Below are 20,344 nucleotides of genomic sequence, written 5' to 3' on the forward strand. Positions count from 1 at the left end.
TAAAGGACCTCATCACAACCTCTAACCTCGGCGCTTCTCAAGAAAGAATTGACCACCCGCCAAATCAACAAGGATGCGGAAGGCTTCTTAGCCGACCGTACAACCCATAAAAAGTATTCAAGAGAAAGGTTAAAAAGGTTATGGGATTATGGGAATGTAGTGGCTGAGCCCTCACCTACTACTGCACTCGCTGCTACGAATGGTCCCAGGGTGTAGCAGTTCTCGTAAAGAGACTGGACATCTTTGAGATAGAATGATGCGAACACTGACTTGCTTCTCCAATAGGTTGCATCCATAACACTCTGCAGAGAACGGTTCTGTTTGAAGGCCACTGAAGTAGCCACAGCTCTCACTTCATGTGTCCTTACCTTCAGCAAAGCAAGGTCTTCTTCCTTCAGATGAGAATGTGCTTCCCTAATCAGAAGCCTGATGTAGTAAGAAACTGAGTTCTTAGACATTGGAAGAGAAGGCTTCTTGATAGCACACCATAAGGCTTCTGATTGTCCTCGTAAAGGTTTTGACCTTTTTAGATAGTACCTAAGAGCTCTAACTGGGCAAAGTACTCTCTCCAGTTCGTTCCCCACCAAGTTGGACAGGCTTGGGATCTCGAACGACTTAGGCCAAGGACGTGAAGGAAGCTCGTTTTTTAGCAAAAAACCGAGCTGCAAGGAACATGTAGCCGTTTCAGATGTGAAAACTATGTTCCTGCTGAAGGCGTGGATCTCACTTACTCTTTTAGCTGTTGCCAAGCACACGAGGAAAAGAGTTTTTAATGTGAGGTCCTTAAAAGAGGCTGATTGGAGAGGTTCAAATCTTGATGACATAAGGAACCTTAGGACCACGTCTAGATTCCAGTCTGGAGTGGACAACCGACGTTCCTTTGAGGTCTCAAAAGACCTAAGGAGGTCCTGTAGATCTTTGTTGGTGGAAAGATCCAAGCCTCTGTGGCGGAAAACCGCTGCCAACATACTTCTGTAACCCTTGATCGTAGGAGCTGAAAGGGATCTTACGTTCCTTAGATGTAACAGGAAGTCAGCAATCTGGGTTACAGTGGTACTGGTTGAGGAAACTGCATTGGCCTTGCACCAGCTTCGGAAGACTTCCCATTAGACTGATAGACTCTGAGAGTGGATGTCCTCCTTGCTTTGGCAATCGCTCTGGCTGCCTCCTTCGAAAAGCCTCTAGCTCTTGAGAGTCTTTCGATAGTCTGAAGACAGTCAGACGAAGAGCGTGGAGGTTTGGGTGTACCTTCTTTACGTGAGGTTGACGTAGAAGGTCCACTCTTAGAGGAAGAGTCCTGGGAATGTCGACCAGCCATTGCAGTACCTCTGTGAACCATTCTCTCGCGGGCCAGAGGGGAGCAACCAACGTCAGCCGTGTCCCTTTGTGAGAGGCGAACTTCTGAAGTACCCTGTTGACAATCTTGAACGGCGGGAATGCATACAGGTCGAGATGGGACCAATCCAGCAGAAAAGCATCCACGTGAACTGCTGCTGGGTCTGGAATCGGAGAACAATACAACGGGAGCCTCTAGGTCATCGAGGTAGCGAACAGATCTATGGTTGGCTGACCCCACAGGGACCAAAGTCTGCTGCAAACATTCTTGTGAAGGGTCCACTCTGTGGGGATGACCTGACCCTTCCGGCTGAGGCGATCTGCCATGACATTCATATCGCCCTGAATGAACCTCGTTACCAGCGTGAGCTTTCGATCTTTTGACCAGATGAGGAGGTCCCTTGCGATCTAGAACAACTTCCTCGAATGAGTCCCTCCCTGCTTGGAGATGTAAGCCAAGGCTGTGGTGTTGTCGGAGTCCACCTCCACCACCTTGTTTAGCTGGAGGGACTTGAAGTTTATCAAGGCCAGATGAACCGCCAATAACTCCTTGCAATTGATGTGAAGTGTCCTTTGCTCCTGATTCCATGTTCCCAAGCATTCCTGTCCGTCCAATGTCGCACCCCAGCCCGTGTCTGATGCGTCCGAGAAGAGACGGCGATCGGGGTTCTGAACAGCCAAAGGTAGACCTTCCTTGAGAAGAAAGCTGTTCTTCCACCACGTTAGAGTAGACCTCATCTCTTCGGAAACAGGAACTGAGACCGTCTCTAGCGTCATGTCCTTTATCCAGTGAGCAGCTAGATGATACTGAAGGGGGCGGAGGAGGAGTCTCCCTAACTCGATGAACAGGGCCAGAGATGAAAGTGTCCCTGTTAGACTCATCCACTGCCTGACTGAGCATCGGTTCCTTCTCAGCATGCTCTGGATGCATTCTAGGGCTTGGTTGATCCTTGGGGCAGACGGAAAAGCCCGAAAAGCTCGACTCTGAATCTCCATACCCAGGTAGACAATGGTCTGGGATGGGACGAGCTGGGACTTCTCTAAATTGACCAGGAGGCCCAGTTCCTTGGTCAGATCCATAGTCCATCTGAGATTCTCCAGACAGCGACAACTTGTGGGAGCTCTTAAAAGCCAGTCGTCTGACGGAGCCGGACACAAGATCATGGTACTGCTGCAGTCTGTGAACTGTCAACCATGGGGAAGCGAGGAAGTACAGCGACAACCCGAAACTGTCTAGACTGTCTGGGTAGTACAGACAACTCCTTATCGGGTTGCTGAGGACGCCGCACTGCGTCACAACAAGTCACCTCTGCTGGTTGTTGAACGTCTTCCCAGTGACACACTGACTCCGTAAAATAAAATCCTCTATCAAGGACTAAGCTTGGACTGCATGTCTTGCAACAAAGCTCAAGGTCTATGGGAGCAGGTGTGGCAACAGACGGGGTTAGCGACTGAAGCGGAACCATTTACCCTCCCTGGAAGCATGTTATGCTTAAATAAAAGTCCAAAGGAGGCTAAGCAGCTTAAGGCTCCTCTCCAAATGACAGAGTCCTCAAGGGAATATCAGAAGGAGGGAGAACAGCACTTTCTCATCTACAGGAACCATATCCGAGAAAAGCTAAGTTCTCTCAGAGAGGGTTTCACTGGTGCAAAAGCAGCAGACCAGAAGGCAACGTTATGAAACTGCTTGACAGTCTGTGAACTGTCAAAAACAGAACTGTCAACCACAACAGGAGCGTGAGGACATACAGCACTGGTGTATAAGTAGCAGACCAGAAGGCAACGTCATGTAACTGTATGACAGTTTGTGAGTTGGCAACAACCAAAGTTGTGTGGGGAAGCCTCAACTCCTGCCGGACTAGTTTGCTGCTGGCGAGTGGCGGTAACCACAGTGTGTTGCGGAGGCTGACATACCGTGTCAAAACACGGCAGCTTGTGGTAGCTCCCGCACGGCAACGGAGTGCTCTGTGTGTGGGAGTCTGCTGGTGCGTGGGAGGGGCTGCGGGGGGTTGAGGAGCATGCGGTATGGTATGCAGAGCATGCTGTAAGGTATGCAGAGCCTGCTGTAAGGTATGCAGAGCCTGCTGTAAGGTATGCAGAGCCTGCTGTAAGGTATGCAGAGCCTGCTGTAAGGTATGCAGAGCCTGCTGTAAGGTATGCAGAGCATGCTGTAAGGTATGCAGAGCCTGCTGTAAGGTATGCAGAGCCTGCTGTAAGGTATGCGGCTCATGCTGCATGGTATGCGGCTCATGCCGCATGGGATGCGGCTCATGCTGCATGGTATGCGGCTCATGCCGCATGGGATGCGGCTCATGCTGCATGGTATGCGGCTCATGCTGCATGGTATGCGGAGCATGCTGTAAGGTCTGCAGAGCATGCTGCATGGGCTGAGGAGAATGCCGCATAGTGCTGGAACCCGGCAACTCCTGATGCGGCAGCTCACGCATGTTAGCAGATGGTGCAGCAAGAACATGCGTCTGGCAGGGTGGACTGCACATTGGTGGAGCTCTCACAGGTGGAGGGAGCATCCGAGCAGGCAGCCGCAGTATCTGCTGAGCGCACAACCTCGGCGGGTTGTAGGTTAACAGGCTGCATTGTCAACCTTCCAGCATGATACTCCTGCATGAAGGAGCAAGCTGAGACTATAGTCTGCAGCATGGACCACTAGGGTCTATGAAAGACAACAACAAACGGAGCTACTGTCCGTTGTGACTGAGGGTCTAAAACAGCTGGTGCGGCAACAGACGGAGTTACTGCCTGTTGCGGTACCACCTAGCCTCTCTTGGGAGGTGTGCAGTTGTCGTACTGCAGCGAGTCCGAACTGACCCAGTGGCTACACCTAGGCCGTTGGACTTGCGCGGAAGGGATCGACTTGCACTTAAAAGCTGCAAGATTTGGTCCATGGTTTCTGCTAGAAACCTCTTCCGCAGACGAGGAATAAATGGGCTCTCTCGTCTTTGTGTGGGTGGGGTGATCACGTCGGCAACGTGTGTAGATACACCCGAAACCACGGAGGGAAACTACTGTTCGTCGATCAAGGCCTGTGGAACCCATAAGTCCTTCGACATTACTTCTCCCCTGGGCTTGGGAGCTTGTAAGAGGTATCGGACTAGGTGAACAACTGGCACGAACAAACGAACCCTCGAACGCAACACTGTAACATTTTGCACATATCACTTTATCACTTTTGATTTTCTGTTTGCACTTATTTCACTGAACTCGAAACTTTAAGTGGTTTGTACCTGAAACACGCAATCCTATCCTTCATTAAAAGGTAGTAATTGCGAAAACAGTATTACAATGTAACAGAAAAACATAATGACATAAAGAATTCAGTGGCTGGAAAAGAGACTAAACACTAGATCAAATAAACTACGTTTAAAATCTCTCACCGCATAAAGCCTGGGAACAAGAATAAAACTCTAGAAACGTTTTACCTTCTTCCCCTAAATCGACTAGGGAGAAGAGCAAAAACGAGAACAACGTTACCCGCTTGAACGAAACGTTTATCCTCCTCTCTCTCCCTCCGTCTCTATCTCTCTCTCTCTCTCTCTTGACTTAGAACCTGAGAGATGAGCCCAATTATATATATCGTTAAAACATATTATTTGTTAAAGGAAAAAAAAAAAAAAAACTGAAAGGTTTCCCAAATAAAAAGTTCCTTTATTAGAATTAAAACCATTTAAGCTAAGAAAGAATGAACGAAACGTTAGAATCGGTTTACTCTTACTGCAACGTGAACCGTGAAATACTCTCTCTCTATCGTAACGATAGAGCGCAAGTTGAACGTTCTGAACGTCAACAACTGCGGAGACTAAAAACGTTAGTTCAACTTTGAAAACATTACGAGACTATCAAAGAAATTCTTTCAAAAACATTAAAATTAAAATAGCATAAATTCTTAACAGGAAAAACGATATGACGAGCTCAATGTTAATTAACTTCGGTTCCAAGTAAGGACCGCCTATTATTAGGAAAGGTCGCATATAAACAAACATAAAAATTAATTTTTATAAGTTTATAATAAAAGGAAAGTTAAACGAAGAGGCCTATAAATGGCGGAGAGATATAAAAAAAGTGAAAGAGAGTCTATACTCTCTTCGACACCAACACTTCCGTCTAAGGGAAGGGTCGGCCATTTAAAAGTGAAAGAGAGTCCATACTCTCTTCGTCATTATAATTAAATCAAATTAATTCCAAAAGCTTGCTAAGCTAATGATAAAGCTTCCTGAATAGCGAAGGCTAAACTCTAGAGCAAATACATCACCAAATCGTGAACAATAACTCCAGAATCAACAGCGTATCCAAGTAGGTCTAGCCGGTGGCACGACAGAGGAAAAATTGAGTTCTTGTTGACAAGAAGTACTTGAGTACCTGCTCACAGATGGCGCTGTTGGTACACCCCCACCTGTATAGCGATCGCTGGCGTATCCCGACCGTAGATTTCTGTCGGGCAACAGAGTTGACAGCTACATGATCATCGGGTAAGATTAATATTGAAAAATGAATATTTAGGGCAAATTGAGACGCATAAAACCATTAATCATTTATTGTTAAATGATAATTAAAGTTTAGCATACATTAAGAATGATGTAAAATAATCATTTCAATAACATGGACATGATAAATTATATCAGAATGCTTGTTTTATCTGAAAAAATTAAACTTTGCCACTGCATATGAAAATATTTTACTGATTTCTGAGAATTTATCTATTTACACTTGTGTAAAAACAAACGGCACTAGTGTCCAGTCTATGTTATATCACCTTAGTATATTGGAACAGTCCATAATGTCACCTTGATGCCATTTCACTACCATGTTGCGCTATAAGGTGCCAACATGTACAACCTTCAGAATTACCGTCCCAAATAATTCACTGTTCCTCGCAGCACTAAGCGGCAGTTTTTAACACACTACCTGCTGCCACCACAAAATGCTTAAGCTCCTGCACTTGTTTTGCAGTGTTTAAAGAACACCCTGGATGATTTCCATCCAGTAAACGAGCGAAGACTCTCGATGTCCATCAGTTGGAAGAAATTCAACAAAGAAGCAATCTTCCTAGGATCGTGACCTGCGGGTGTACCGTCAGGATCCGCTCTGAGAATAAAGTAGGCGATCTTTGTCCTTAGTTACTCAAGTGATAAGTTTGAACCCGATGTTTCCCCTTTAAAGAGCTGTCCTCCCCTGAAGTCTGAAGTTCTGTTAAGATAGACCTTTAGACTCTCCACTGGAGACAGTGAGACATCTTCCTTCAGAGGGCAGATTCTCCAGGGACCCCACCTCTTAGTGGGCAGCTCGTTCTTGGCGAGAAACAGGTTTAACTCACCCATTTCAGCAAACTGGATATAGCCTTCTTCTCTAGACAAGCCCCTGAGGCTAGAGCAAACAAGAAAATAACTTTCTGCGTCAAATCTTTCAATGAGCAAGCCTCATTGTCCAAACATGAAGCAAAATGTATCACCTTATCAAGAGACCACGAAATGGGCCTTGCAGGTGCTGCAGGTCGAAGTCTGACACAGGCTTTAGGTATTTTATTGAAAATTTCATTAGACAAGTCTATCTGGAAGGCATGCAGTAGAGGTCTTGTCAAGGCGTATTTACACGTGGTTATCGTGTTGGCTGCTAAACCTTGTTCATGAAGGTGAATAAAGAAAGACAAACAGAAATCCATCGAGATATCCCTTGGATTCTTGGCCTTGACAAAGGCTACCCATTTCTTCCAAGATGACTCGTACTGTCTTCTAGTAGATTTTGACTTAGATTCCTCCAAGAAGTCAATACTTTCTTTGGAGATCCCAAACTTTTTCTTAACTGCTAGGGAGAGAAAATCATGAGATAAAGGTCTAGGGTTTTCTGTAATGAAGCGAAGACAGTCGAATTCTGAACTTGTTGAGACAGAACTGGGTCCGGTAGAGGAATCAGTTTCGGCTGTAATTCCAGAATCAGGGGGAACCAGTTGCTCTGGGGCCATTTGGGAGCCACTAGGGCTGCTGTTCCCTGGAACGATCTGTTTGGTGAGGACCTTCAACAACAGGTTGTGCGGAGGGGACATAAATCCTGGTCCATCTGTTCTAGTCCAGGGACATGGCGTCCACTGCTTCCGCTCGAGGGTCCTTGTATGGGGCCACGTATCGAGGAATTTTCTTGTTGTCGCTCGTTGCAAAGAGGTCTATCTGCAGTTCTGGGACTTGATGCAAGATGAAGGAGAATGATTCTTCATCTAGGGACCACTCTGACTCTATCGGGGCTATCCTGGATAGAGCGTCCGCTGTCACATTGCGGAATCCTTGAAGGTGATCTGCTGACAAGTGCCATCTCTTCTTTTCCGCTAGTCGGAAGATGGCCAACATCACTTGGTTGAGTTGAGGCGATCTTGAGCCTTGATGATTCAGACATCTTACCACTACTTCGCTGTCCAAAACCAACCCTATGTGGACTGAAAGGCAAGGGGACAACTTCTTCAGTGTCAGAAAGACTGCCATGGCCTCCAAGATGTTGTGTGAAAGGTCCTGAACAGGGAGGACGAAGTTCCCTGAGCTTTGCGCTGATGGGAGTGACCACCCCCCCTCCTTCCAGTGAAGCGTCTGAATGAATGACAACTGAGGGTGGGTGGAGGAGGTTGAAGAGGTACTAACCTCCTGAGCTTTCCGGCTTGTGACCATGGCTTGAGAAGAGATCGTAGCCGAGTCGGCAGTGGTCTTCTTAGATCTCTTCGAGCGTTTGATGCGTATCTTCTCCAGACTCATGAGGCCTCTTTTAGCTGTGCTTTTAGCACTGGGTCTGTCACTGAAACAAATTGGAGAGAGCCTAGCACACTCTCCTGTTGGCGTCTTGAAATCCGACTGGATTTTATGAGTCTCTTAACAGACCCCGCTATCTCTCTCCTCTTCTTTAATGGAATGGAGAGGCGGTGTGATTGTAAATCCCAATGTATGCCTAACCATTGGAACTTCTGAGCTGGAGATAGTCGAGACTTTTTGGTGTTGATTTTAAATCCTAGATATTCCAGGAACTGGATCACTTTCTTGGATGACTGCAAGTATTCCTCTTCTGATACTGCCCACAACAGCCAATCGTCCAGGTATGACACCACCTGCACACCTTGCAGACGAAGTTGTTGCACGACTGCCTCTGCAATCTTCGTGGAGATCCCTGGGGCTATGTTTAGCCCAAAGGGCAAGGCTTTAAAAACGTACTTTCTTTTTTGTAACCTGAAACCTAGGTAGGAGGAGATCTGTTGAGAGGAAACAAGTCTAGAATGACTCTGAGTCCTTCTTGGGAACACAAAACAGCCTTCCTGGGAATTTGATGAACTTTGCCCTCTTTATCACTCGTTTGCTCAGGAGTTCTCAGACGTATTCTTCCAGAACAGGGGTGGAGTGTTGGAAGAACTGAGGAAATGTCGGTGGAGCTGTCTTCCAGCTCCAGCTCAGTCCATTCTTGATGATGCTGTGGGCCCAGGGATCGAAGGTCCAACGATCCCAAAAAAGTCGGAGTTATCCTCCTACCGGAAGCATCTCACTGCCTCTGGTTTCCGGAGAACTTGCCTCCTCGACTGCTTGCTCCCCTACCTCCTCTTCCTCTATAGGGGCGTCTAGAGTCTTTACCTGAGCCCCTATTCCTAGGGCGAAAGGTAGTGGTTTGCCTCTCAAAGTTGTTGTTGTCTAGCAGGGCGAGAAGGCAACCTTGGTCTTTTTGTCTTTCTTTTCGGCTAGGGACCCTCATCCGGAGAAGACTTCCTTTTTGCTGACATGCCCCACTTTTGGAGAAGATTTCTATTCTCCGTGGCGGCCTTGTCAACAAATTCCTTGACTAGATCGTTCAGAAACAGATCTTTGCCCCAGATGTTAGAGGATATTAACTTCCTAGGCTCGTGTTTGACAGCAGCCGAGGCAAACACGAACTCTCTACACGCCCTTCTTGCCTTAACAAAGCTGTAAAGGTCTTTTATCAAGGTTGCTGAATGTGCCTTAGCCAGGACCATGAACATTTCTGGTGTCCTCTGCTTGCTGGCCATTGCCTCCATAGACACCTGAAGGGACAGAGAGGCAGCTAGCCTCTCCTTCATAACCCGTTCTCTACGTAGGAGAAACTCAGACAACTTGGGGAGGTTCTCGTTGAACTGCCGTCCAGCGATGTCAGCCTCCAACTTCCCGACTGAGAAGGTTCACTGAATGTCCTTCCAATCATTATGATCCGCTGGTAAGGCCAGGGAGAAGGGCCTACACTCTTCTAGTGTAGGGCAAGGTTTCCCTGCTTCCACTGCCTTAACCACCGCTTTGAAAGATTTCTAAGCGAAGGGGAAAACCATAATTGTAGGAGCAAGGAAAGATGGATGTTTCTTGCTCAGGGCTGGCACCCTAGAGTTGGTGAAGCCCTTGATTTTTAGACTGCTGGTGAACAAAGCCTGAGCCTTTGGCAGATCAAGCACTATGAACTCCTTAGGCTCTGTTTCTTCCTTAGAAACTGGTTCCGTCTTAAGACGAAAGAAGCAGTCTGGATAGGCATCAAAGTTAGGCCAGAACTCGATGTCCTCAATGGGGACAGCACCTAACTTTTCAGAAATGTCAATCTTCCCCGTGGTTATGGGCATGTACTCAGCATGCTTCCAAGGGTTGGCTTCTGAACATGTGGGAAGATCCTTCACATTAAGTCTCCGCTGAGACCCCCGGGAAAGCGTGATCCGAAGAATCTCCTGCTTGAGATCAGCTGTCCTCTTCTCAATCATTTTATCATACCTGTCTATAATAGCTTTGAAGGCAGCCAAGGTATCATCTGACTTTGTAGATTGAGGAGTGAATGATGTAGAGGGAACAGGTTCTGGTGCAAGAACCGACGAAACAGAGATTGTTTCGAACACGTCATCTTCCGTCTCGGGAGCCATCGTTGACTCCTCTTCTTGACCTTCTGCCAAAAGGTCTTTCTCAGTGTCCTCTGACATCCTCTCATCTAGGTGGATGTCCTTCATCGCATCCGATACAACCATGTCGATGGATAACTGGATGCAAGGGATCTCAGGGTGAGGCTGAGGAATAACACCCAATTGCGTAGTTTATCCCGAGCTGCATCCCTAGACTCTGCTGTCTCGGGATTCTCAAAAGTCTCATCTAACAGGTTCTTACATACTACACATATAATTCAGAGTTCCCTTGGTGATGGAACAGCTGGAGTGTGTCCTACACCCCGAATGACCATAAAAGTTCTTGCGGCGGATGCTGCAGAACATGCTGTCGTACTTGACATAATCCTCCTGTAAAGAGAGGAAAATTACATGAGTATACTGTAGTCTATCTCATTACTTATAAATATTATAACTATTATAATTTTTTTTTTTTTTTTGCATAAAGCTTAGGATAGGTAAGCTGGAAATGAAATAGTCAAGACACATACCTTTGATTCCTGCCCGGCCAATTGCTGTGACCTACCTCCTTCACTATTAATTCTAGGGTATCTTCAGTGAGAAGCCCCAGGGAAGATTATAGTCCCTAAGGATGTAGTGTAAACGACGCTCACTTCCAAAAGAGTTAATAGTGAGGATTAAAGGACTGATCGACCATCAGTGTAAAGAGAAAAGGGAATTCCTTTCCCAATTTTATTTGGTTTCAACAATAGACTATGCCTGGAATCAAAGAGTATGTTAGAAAACTTTAGCTGCTATATAAGTACAGTAAATCCCATAGTTTTCAGTCTGCAGTATACTCTATACTACAGATGTACTGACTACAGTTTTCATATACAGCAGTTACTGCCGGCACCCTGCTGGCAAGGCTAGTACTTAGACTTGATTTTACTGGCACAAAATTTATTGTATATGTATCTGGTAGCCCTCCGGCTTGCCGGCGACCCACTGAACTGCCGGAACTTCGCCGGCAGCCGGCGGATCGCCGACTGAAGACACACCAACCCAGTCATCATTCAATGTGACTAGGTAGTGGCCAAATATAAAATTAAGATTAGTCGGAGGCAGCTGCCTTGCCGGCGATCCCCGGGACTGCCGGAGGGTCACCGACTGAAGGCACACCATCCCAGCCATCATTCAATGTAACTGGGTAGTGCCCAAGGGCAGACACTGCCGGCTCTCGCCGGCAGAGTCAGGGTGTCAATGAATCAAAGGCGGTAATAGATGGAGAGAAAGCAAGGAGTGAAGGCAGATGAAGAATAGTGGCGGCACTAGCCACTGAATTACTACCTTCTTCCTGAATGAGGGTTCAAATGGAAGCGGAGACATATCATAATCAAGCTTCCATCCATCCGCAGATTATGCCGGAGTCAGTCTAACAAAGGCAACGGAAGGCAGCCCAAGGGAGGACTGAAGAACACTCAAAGGCAAAGCTAATGTCTTAAGGGAAACTGAACGACTAGGCCATACAGGCACAAGACCGAGCCAGTCCTACAACTCGCCGGCACACTGTGAAGTTGTAGGACAACGGACACAGAGATGTGAAGGCTAGGCCATTGCTAAAGGATAGAAAGGGACGGGGGAAAAAAGGGTCCTGTAAGAGATGTGATAGGAGCCGGCAAGCCCTCCCTATCACACAGTAAGGAACTCTGTTTCATTATCACTAGTATCCTAGGTTTAAGGAGAGTACATTCTCCAGCATAGGGTGTGCCAATACAGTAAAGGGATCGGCATCAAACCGTCACCTAACTATAACGAAACAGAACTCCCTTGCCTACACCATCCTAGGCCAAGAGTAAACACTATCCTATAGCCTAGGATCCGCAGGTAATGGACTAGTCCCCAGACCGCAGAGAGGAGGGGATCCCATGATCCCTCCAAGTGCAGTCCAGGGAGGCAAGGCCTCCTATGTCAACCAGCTAAGCCTGATAGGGGAGTACATTCACCCTATTAGGCAGAAGATGGCATACAACAAGTACTCTGAGGCTCTGACCTAAACTCAAAGCTCATGAACAATGGCTTGGAAAAGGAGCAGAAACCCTAGCCTAACCTTACCAGAATCACAATTCAAGGCAAGGCCGGCTAGGATCATAGCCATAGGCTATACTCAGAGGGAAGAAGGTATTACCTTATACACTAAGGTAACCGGGGAGATTGTATGAAAGTATACTAAAGCCACAAGGCTATTAGCCTAAAGACAGTGAGATCGACTACCTAACTCATCGAAGCTCTTACATATAATATCTTGGAAGAGGGAAATTATAAAGCAAATCATATTTCATACACGTATAAATTGCCTAATATCTTCATTTAATTTCAATAACACAAGGAACTCCTATTATATCATGCAGGAGAGTAACTAAAACACTTAGGCTAGGAAGCCTAGCGGCTAGCGGCAACAAGATCGGCTACCTAAATTGCCAAAATTAAAGAATACTATCGGCATAATATAGCTAATTCCTAGCAATACTGGTTATAAACGAAGTATATGAAAACTATATTGTGTAAAATTCTGGTGCTGTATATAATATTCATCATGAATATATTTCAAATAAATTACGTAATTATATAAACAATATGCCATTTTATGTGCAATGCGGGACCGTCATATCAAAAGCACAGCTGATCACAACCAAAACTAAAGAAAAAAGTTGGTAATTTCTGACTGCAAAAATATTTCCGAAATTGAAAATAGAAAACAATAGGGATTTATTAGAGCATAAGATATACTATGGAACAAGAAAATTAAATAATGATATACAGTAAGAAAATATTGATATAATATGACTTGGATGATTGCTGAATCACAACAGCTTAATAAATCAACGGAAACTTCACTTTTTTAGTTCGACATGCGACGAAATCGGTTACGACGAGCCTCTTGGTCCCTATCTCCGCCGTAAATCGGCGACGACCTGTAAAGTTGAGAGAACATCCTGGGGAATGACTGAGGATGTCCTATTACTTGCTAATGCAAAGAGGGTTACACTTAGCACACTCCCCTGAGGAACTCCTTCCTGACACACACACACACACACACACACACACACACACACACACACACACACACACTCTCTCTCTCATATATATATATATATATATATATATATATATATATATATATATATATATATATATATATATATGTATATATATATATATATATATATATATATATATATATATATATATATATATATACACACACTAGAGATAGATTTCCCCCGGGAAAAGCAGTCTGTGCTGTTATTCCCCCGGGGGAATTTCAGACCTAGGATATGCTAGGAGGATTAGAGGATATATTTCCCCCTCTAAGCCATTTCTCCCCCCTTACATAGAAGCTTTGAGCTATATTTCCATTGCAAATAAATCGTTCTCCCTTTATCTACCCCTTTCCAAATGGACACAGGTGGAAACCTGGGACTTTGGGTGGGCAAAACAGGAAAATAATTATTATTTAACACTTTCCAGATTTGTAAAAGGCCACAGAACTTAACACATCCACCTCACTTAACCACGTAGTTCCCAGGTCACAGACTTAGACGGGGGCACGCCCCCAACCGCCATTCCCAGGTCACAGAACTACCCCCTTCCCAGATAACAAACCAAGCCGGGGGTTAAGGCCCCAACCCCCTTCCGAGGTCATAGACCTAGCCACGGATCCCCTACCCACGTCAAAAACTGAAAGTAAATCACAAATAATTCATTCCCATAACATTAACACCAACGTCTGTGTGTGTGTGTGTGTATTTTGAGTTTTAATTCAGTCAAGTCTTCCTATTTCTTTGAAAATTATTAAAAAAATTCTTTATATCATTAATCGATGTTTCGATTATGGGAATAGTAACTCATCGGAAGGAAATCACTTGATTTGCCTCTCGCCTTCAACCATAAATATGACGTCATCAGACTTTTTTTCTTAAATTTACGGTAAGTTGTACTACAGTAATCTCATAACTAATGATACAGACCACTAAAACACTTGTTATCGTTACTCAATGTTTCAATGATGGGAATGCTGTAATAAGATTACTCGGTAACACAATGAAAGGAAATCATTCGATTTGTTAACGTGCTTCCCCCAGATACATGACGTCACGTGAAGTAAAGGCTACGAAGAATGACTTGCAAAATATGTAAATTAATTTCCTTTTCTCTTGCAAGAAATGAAAAGAAAATACTAACTTACAAAGCAAAAGTATTTCATTTTTATAATGTAAAAAAAATATTTTCAAGAAAATATTTGTCCTATTAGTATACAGTACTTTCTTTAGATAAACATCGATCTATTATCAGTGATTTAATAAAAATAGGGTACAGTCAAATTTACGCTACGTAGTACTCATGACAACTGATACAGACCCACAAAATACTTTGTATAGTTACTTAATATTTCGATAATGGGAATACTAATATTAATCGTTAGCCTATTGGAAGGAAATCACTGTATTGCCCGGTCGCTTTCCGCCAGTGATGTGACGTCACCAGACATATGTGAACTCGACAGATATTAAAACTTTTCTTGATGTATTTTTCACTGAAATAGATACAGAATAGTAACAATAAAAGAAAATAATAATTTAACAAGATAAATTAATTTATTTTTTCACAAGATAATAGATTATTTTCAAGGAAATATTCGTCCTATTTCTGAGACTTGTGACGTCATCACCCTGAAAAAACTCGTTGTAAAGTCGAATCGTCATAAGTAGCATAGGTCGTAAGTCGAGCATTATCGGTATATATATTATCATCTGTTGTTGTTTATGATCAATGATAAGTGTGATTTTTTTTGGTTGTTTAATTTCTAAGCAATATAGTTTTAAGGCTATGTTTGAAATCACTGCCAGGCTTGAATCTTATTGTGATATTTATGAGAATTTTTATTTAATAAGTCAAAACCGGTAAGAAAGAACCTGCGATAAAAGAGGGCTGACTGTACAACTTATTTGGAGAAGCAGAAGTATTAGCATCCATGATAAAAAATCTAAAAACCTGCAAAAAACAGAAGCACTATCTAAAATGGGGCTGCAAAAGGGGAGGGCGACCAGCGTATGTACTGTACAGTATTTACATTAACACAATGGTATAGGAGTTGTAGCGGCTCCCTCACGTTGCCGAGCCTATTTCATATCCTTCTAGACAAGGTTAATTCCAATCGGGGAAGGGTGGCCACGATTGTATTTCAACTCATCTTTGTTACATACACGATATCTTTCGGAATATTCGTTCCGGGGGTAATAACCGAGTGATAACTCTGCATGTAAAATTTTCTGACATATCCCTCACAGAAATATCCCAAGTAGAAATATTCCTAGAAGAACTTCCAACAGGACACTACGACTCGAGCCCACAAAAAACTAGGACATGAAATATTAAAGTTCTAACCAAAACTGTAAGAAGTCTGAATTTAAAAAATTCAAAACCAGAGCTCCTTAAACAATTGAGATTTAACTTACCTTTTTCTGATTATCCAATTTAAGTTTGACAGAGCCATCTTTTATAACTTTCTCTTCCTGAAGAACATCTAATGGTTCATCTTTTATTTCCAATTTCACTTCATGATCACCTATGGGAAAGAAAAAAAAAATATAACTAAAAAAAATAAAATGGAGTTTTTATGATAAAACAAAGTTTTATGAATACTTACCTGGCAGTTATATATACATAGCTAATTATCTCTATTTCGGCAGAATTTTTCTAAAACTAGGCAACCGCTTTGTGGTGGTTGGGTGGTAACACCCGTTAAAGGGTGGTAGGAGGAATCATTCCCGTTTTCTGTTCTTCAGTTCATCTATGCCCGACCTGTCTCCTGAGGGGAGGTGGGCGGGCCTTCGAATGTATATATAACTGCCAGGTAAGTATTCATAAAACTTTGTTTTATCATAAAAAATCCATTTTTATGAATAGAACTTACCTGGCAGTTATATATACATAGCTGATTAACACACTTGGAGGAGGGTGATAGACAGTAACATCGTTGGGGAAACAACCAAAAAAGTTGTAGGATAAATAAACACCTTGATTCCTTACCTGCTAAGGTAGCTGACTTCAAAGGTTCCTGCCTCTTGAGTCGCTTTCCCTTAGGAGTGTCAGCCAGGATGTGACCTGCAGTGCTGAAAACACTCAATCGAGTCTGTCAACGGGGTGAGACCAACAATCTGACTAGACTTCAGGACTACCTATTGCCCAAAATAAAAAACCGCAACTTTACCAAACCAACCACCTAGCATTTGCAAAGTAGATAAAAATCATCTAACTAGACTGAGGTGACTGTACACAAGTCGAAGTCCTCAGACAACCAATAAAAAATACACCAACCTATGTACAAGTAAACAAAACTAAGGTTGAGGGGAGGTAGTAACTCCTTTGCCTAATACAGAAGCCGTAGCTACGTATGGTCCCAAGGTATAACATTTCTCATAATCCACCCTCACCTCTCTGAGGTAATGAGAGGCGAACACAGAGTTGATCCTCCAGAATGTTGCATCCATAATTTGATGGAGCGACATGTTCTTGCGGTAAGCAAGCGACGTCGCAATGGCCCTCACTTCGTGAGCTTGCACTTTTAAACGTCCGAAGTGTTCCTCCTCACACAAGAGATGCGCTTCTCTTATCACTTCCCTCAGGAAAAAGGACAATGCGTTCTTGGAAAGGGGCTTTTGAGGATCTTTCACAGAACACCACAGGGAGCTAGAAGAGCCTCTCACACTTTTCGTGCGAGACAAGTAGGTCTTGAGGGCTCGTACTGGACAGAGCAGCCTCTCTTGCTCTTGACCCACTAGGTTGGTCAAGTTAGGAACCTCAAAGGTCCTCGGCCAGGGCTTAGAACGGTTCTCGTTCTTAGCGAGAAAGTCTAATCTCAAGGCACAAACTGCCCCATTCAGATTGAAGCCTACCTGTTTTTCAATTGCATGGACTTCACTAACTCTTTTAGCTGTTGCTAAGGCCAAAAGAAAGAGGGTCTTCTTGGTAACCTCCCAAAGGGAAGCCTGTGAGATGGGCTCAAATCTCTTGGTGCACAGAAATTTAAGAACCACATCAAGGTTCCAAGAAGGGGGCTTTAACTGGGTCTGCTTGGTCGTCTCATAAGACTTCAAGAGGTCATGTAAGTCCTTATCGCGAGACAAGTCCAAGCCTCTATGCCGACAGACGGAAGAGAGCATACTTTTGTACCCTTTGATAGTGGACACAGCTAGCTTAGCGTCCTGTCTGAGGTACAACAAGAAATCCGCAATCTGGCTCACAGAGGTAGAGGATGAGGAAATCTTGTGCTTCCTACACCAAGCCCTAAAAGTCTCCCACTTGGACTGGTAGACCCTCTGCGGAGACCCTCCTCGCTCTGGCGATAGCTTTCGCAGCTTGCGCTGAAAAGCCTCTCGATCTGACGAGCTTCTCGATAGTCTGAAGGCAGTCAGATTGAGAGCGAGGGGGTTTTGATGATATCTCTCGAAGTGGGGTTGTCTGAGCAGATTTGGACTTGCAGGGAGGCTTCTTGGAAAGTCCATCAACAAGTCCACCACCTCCGTGAACCATTCCCTCATCGGCCAGAATGGAGCTATCAGGATCATCCATCCCGAATCGAGGAGGGCGAATTTCCTGACTACCAGATTGATGATCTTGAATGGGGGAAAAGCATAAGTGTCCATCCCCGTCCAATCCATCAAAAAGGCGTCTACTGCTATTGCCTCTCTGTCCGGAACTAGGGAGCAATAGATGGGGATCCTCTTGGATAAGTTGGAGGCGAAAAGATCGATGAGGGGTCTCCCCCACAGCCTCCAGAGACTCTAACAGACCTGTTGGTTGAGGGTCCATTCTGTGGGAAGGACCTGCCCTTTCCTGCTGAGCATGTCCGCCCTCACATTCTTCTGTCCCTGAACAAACCTCGTCAGCAGGTTTATCCTGTTTTCCTTCGCCCAAAGAAGGAGCTCTCTTGCTGTCTCGAACAGAGACAGAGAGTGAGTCCCTCCTTGCTTCCTGATGTGAGCAAGAGCTGTGGTGTTGTCTGAGTTGACCTCCACAATCTTCCCAGACACCAAGTCCTTGAAGGCCTTTAGCCCCAGAAAAATGGCCATCAGCTCCTTGTCGTTGATGTGCCATCCCAGCTGAATTCCTTCCCAATAGCCTGAGACCTCCTTGCTTCCTAGTGTTGCCCCCCAGCCTGACTCTGATGCGTCTGAAAACAACACTAGGTCTGGGTTCTTCTTGTGTAAGGAGATCCCTTCCCCTAACAAGGTTGGGTCCAGCCACCACTTCAGAGGAGTCTTGACTTCTATCGGAATGGGGAAGGAAAAGGAGTCTTCCTGCATCTTTCTGTTCCACGTCTTCGAAAGAAAGTGCTGAAGAGGCCTTAGGTGGAGTCTCCCCAGAGAGACAAACTGTTCGAGGGAGGATAGAGTCCCCAGCAAACTCATCCACTCCTTCGCTGTGCATCTCTTCTTGTCCAGGAAAGTTCTGACTTTTACGAGACATTTGGTCTGTCTTTCCTGAGAGGGAGAAGCCCGAAAAAGAACTGAATTCAGAACTATCCCCAAATAGAGAATAGTCTGATTCGGTCTGATCTGAGACTTCTCCCTGTTGATGACCAGGCCTAGATCTTGAGCCATCATAAAAGTCTTCCGTAAATCCTCCAGACATTTCTCCCTCGATCGTGAACGAATCAGCCAATCGTCCAGATAGAAGGATATCCTTATCCCCTCCTGATGCAGCCAACCTGACACATTCGCCATTACCCTGGTGAAGACTTGAGGAGCCGTGCTGAGACCGAAGCAAAGAGCTCTGAATTGGAAGCACTTGCCCTCCATTACAAATCTCAGGTACTTCCTCGAAGTCGGATGGATGGGGACATGGAAATATGTGTCCTGCAAGTCGAGGGACACCATCCAGTCCCCTGGACGTACTGACGCCAGCACCGACTGAGTCGTCTCCATGGAGAACTTTGTCTTCTCCACAAATACGTTGAGAGCGCTGACATCCAGGACGGGTCTCCATCCGCCCGAGTTCTTGGGGACCAGAAACAGGCAATTGTAAAAGCCTGGGGAGGATAGATCCCGAACCAGTTCTATCGCCCCCTTGTCTAGCATTTGGTTGACAAGGTCTACTAGGGCCTTCTGTTTCCCCGGATCTGAGTACCGGGTTACTAAGGCCAGCGGAGCATCTGCGAGAGGAGGTTTTTTCAGAAAGGGGATCTTGTATCCTTCCTTGATGACTGAGAGGGACCAGGTGTCCGCCCCTCTCCTCTTCCAAGACTGCCAAAAACCTGACAGTCTTGCGCCTACTGTCTGGAGGAGACGAACTTCATTTTCTGGAGCGAGGTCTGAAAGAACCCCTGGTAGATCTTGGTCTTGATTCTTGCCTTCTCCCTCTAAAATCTGGTCTTGAAGTAGTCCTGCCCCGAAAGGGCTGCTGGAATCTCCTTTCCTCCCGTTTCAAAGAAGAAGGAGGGGCTGCCAAGGGCTTACGAGCAGAACGAGATAAAAGGTCTTAGGTGGCTTTTTGGGCCAGAGAACGCGTAATGTCATTAACCAGGGACTCGGGAAAAAGATGTTGAGAGAGGGGGGCGTAAAGAAGCTCAGACTTTTGTGCATTGGTAACAGACCTAGAAGCAAAAGAGCAAAGCAGAGCTCTCTTCTTTAGGACCCCAGCTGAGAACAGAGCAGCCAACTCATTCGCCCCATCTCTGAGGGCCTTATCCATACAGGAAATAATACTGGTAAGGTCCCTAGATCCTTCCATCTGGTCAGTTTTCCTTGCGAGAGTCCCAAGCGACCAGTCTAGGAAACTAAAAACCTCAAAGGCTCTAAAAATACCTTTGACGAGATGATCCAGCTCCAACATCGACCACATGACCTTGGCTGAGTTGAGAGCATGCCTTCTAGCAGAGTCCACTAAACCAGAGAAGTCACCCTTGGAGGAGGAAGGCACTCCCAGACCCAAAGGTTCTCCAGTTGCATACCACATACCCGCTCTTGAAGCAAGACGAGCTGGTGGAAACGAGAAGGAAGTCTTAACTGTTTGTCTCCGCTCCATCATCCAGTCATCAATCTTCGTGAGAGCCTTCTTTGCGGAGATAGACAGCTTCATCTTGATGAAGGCCGACTGTTTCTT

At 45.1% G+C, this 20,344-nt stretch overlaps 1 protein-coding gene across 4 annotated transcripts in view; it reads right to left on the bottom strand.

Annotated features, from left to right (window-relative positions):
* Positions 1–20,344, bottom strand: part of LOC137624266 (piggyBac transposable element-derived protein 3-like) — a 153,445-nt gene that overhangs the window by 22,571 nt on the left and 110,530 nt on the right. For all 4 annotated transcript variants that reach the window (XM_068354805.1, XM_068354802.1, XM_068354804.1 and 1 more), the window contains exon 3: positions 15,697–15,806. In XM_068354805.1, coding sequence (XP_068210906.1) covers positions 15,697–15,806 — 110 coding nt within the window. The remainder of the gene's footprint in view (positions 1–15,696; positions 15,807–20,344) is intronic.

Source organism: Palaemon carinicauda, chromosome 31 (assembly GCF_036898095.1).
Source record: "Palaemon carinicauda isolate YSFRI2023 chromosome 31, ASM3689809v2, whole genome shotgun sequence".
Lineage (NCBI taxonomy): Eukaryota > Metazoa > Arthropoda > Malacostraca > Decapoda > Palaemonidae > Palaemon > Palaemon carinicauda.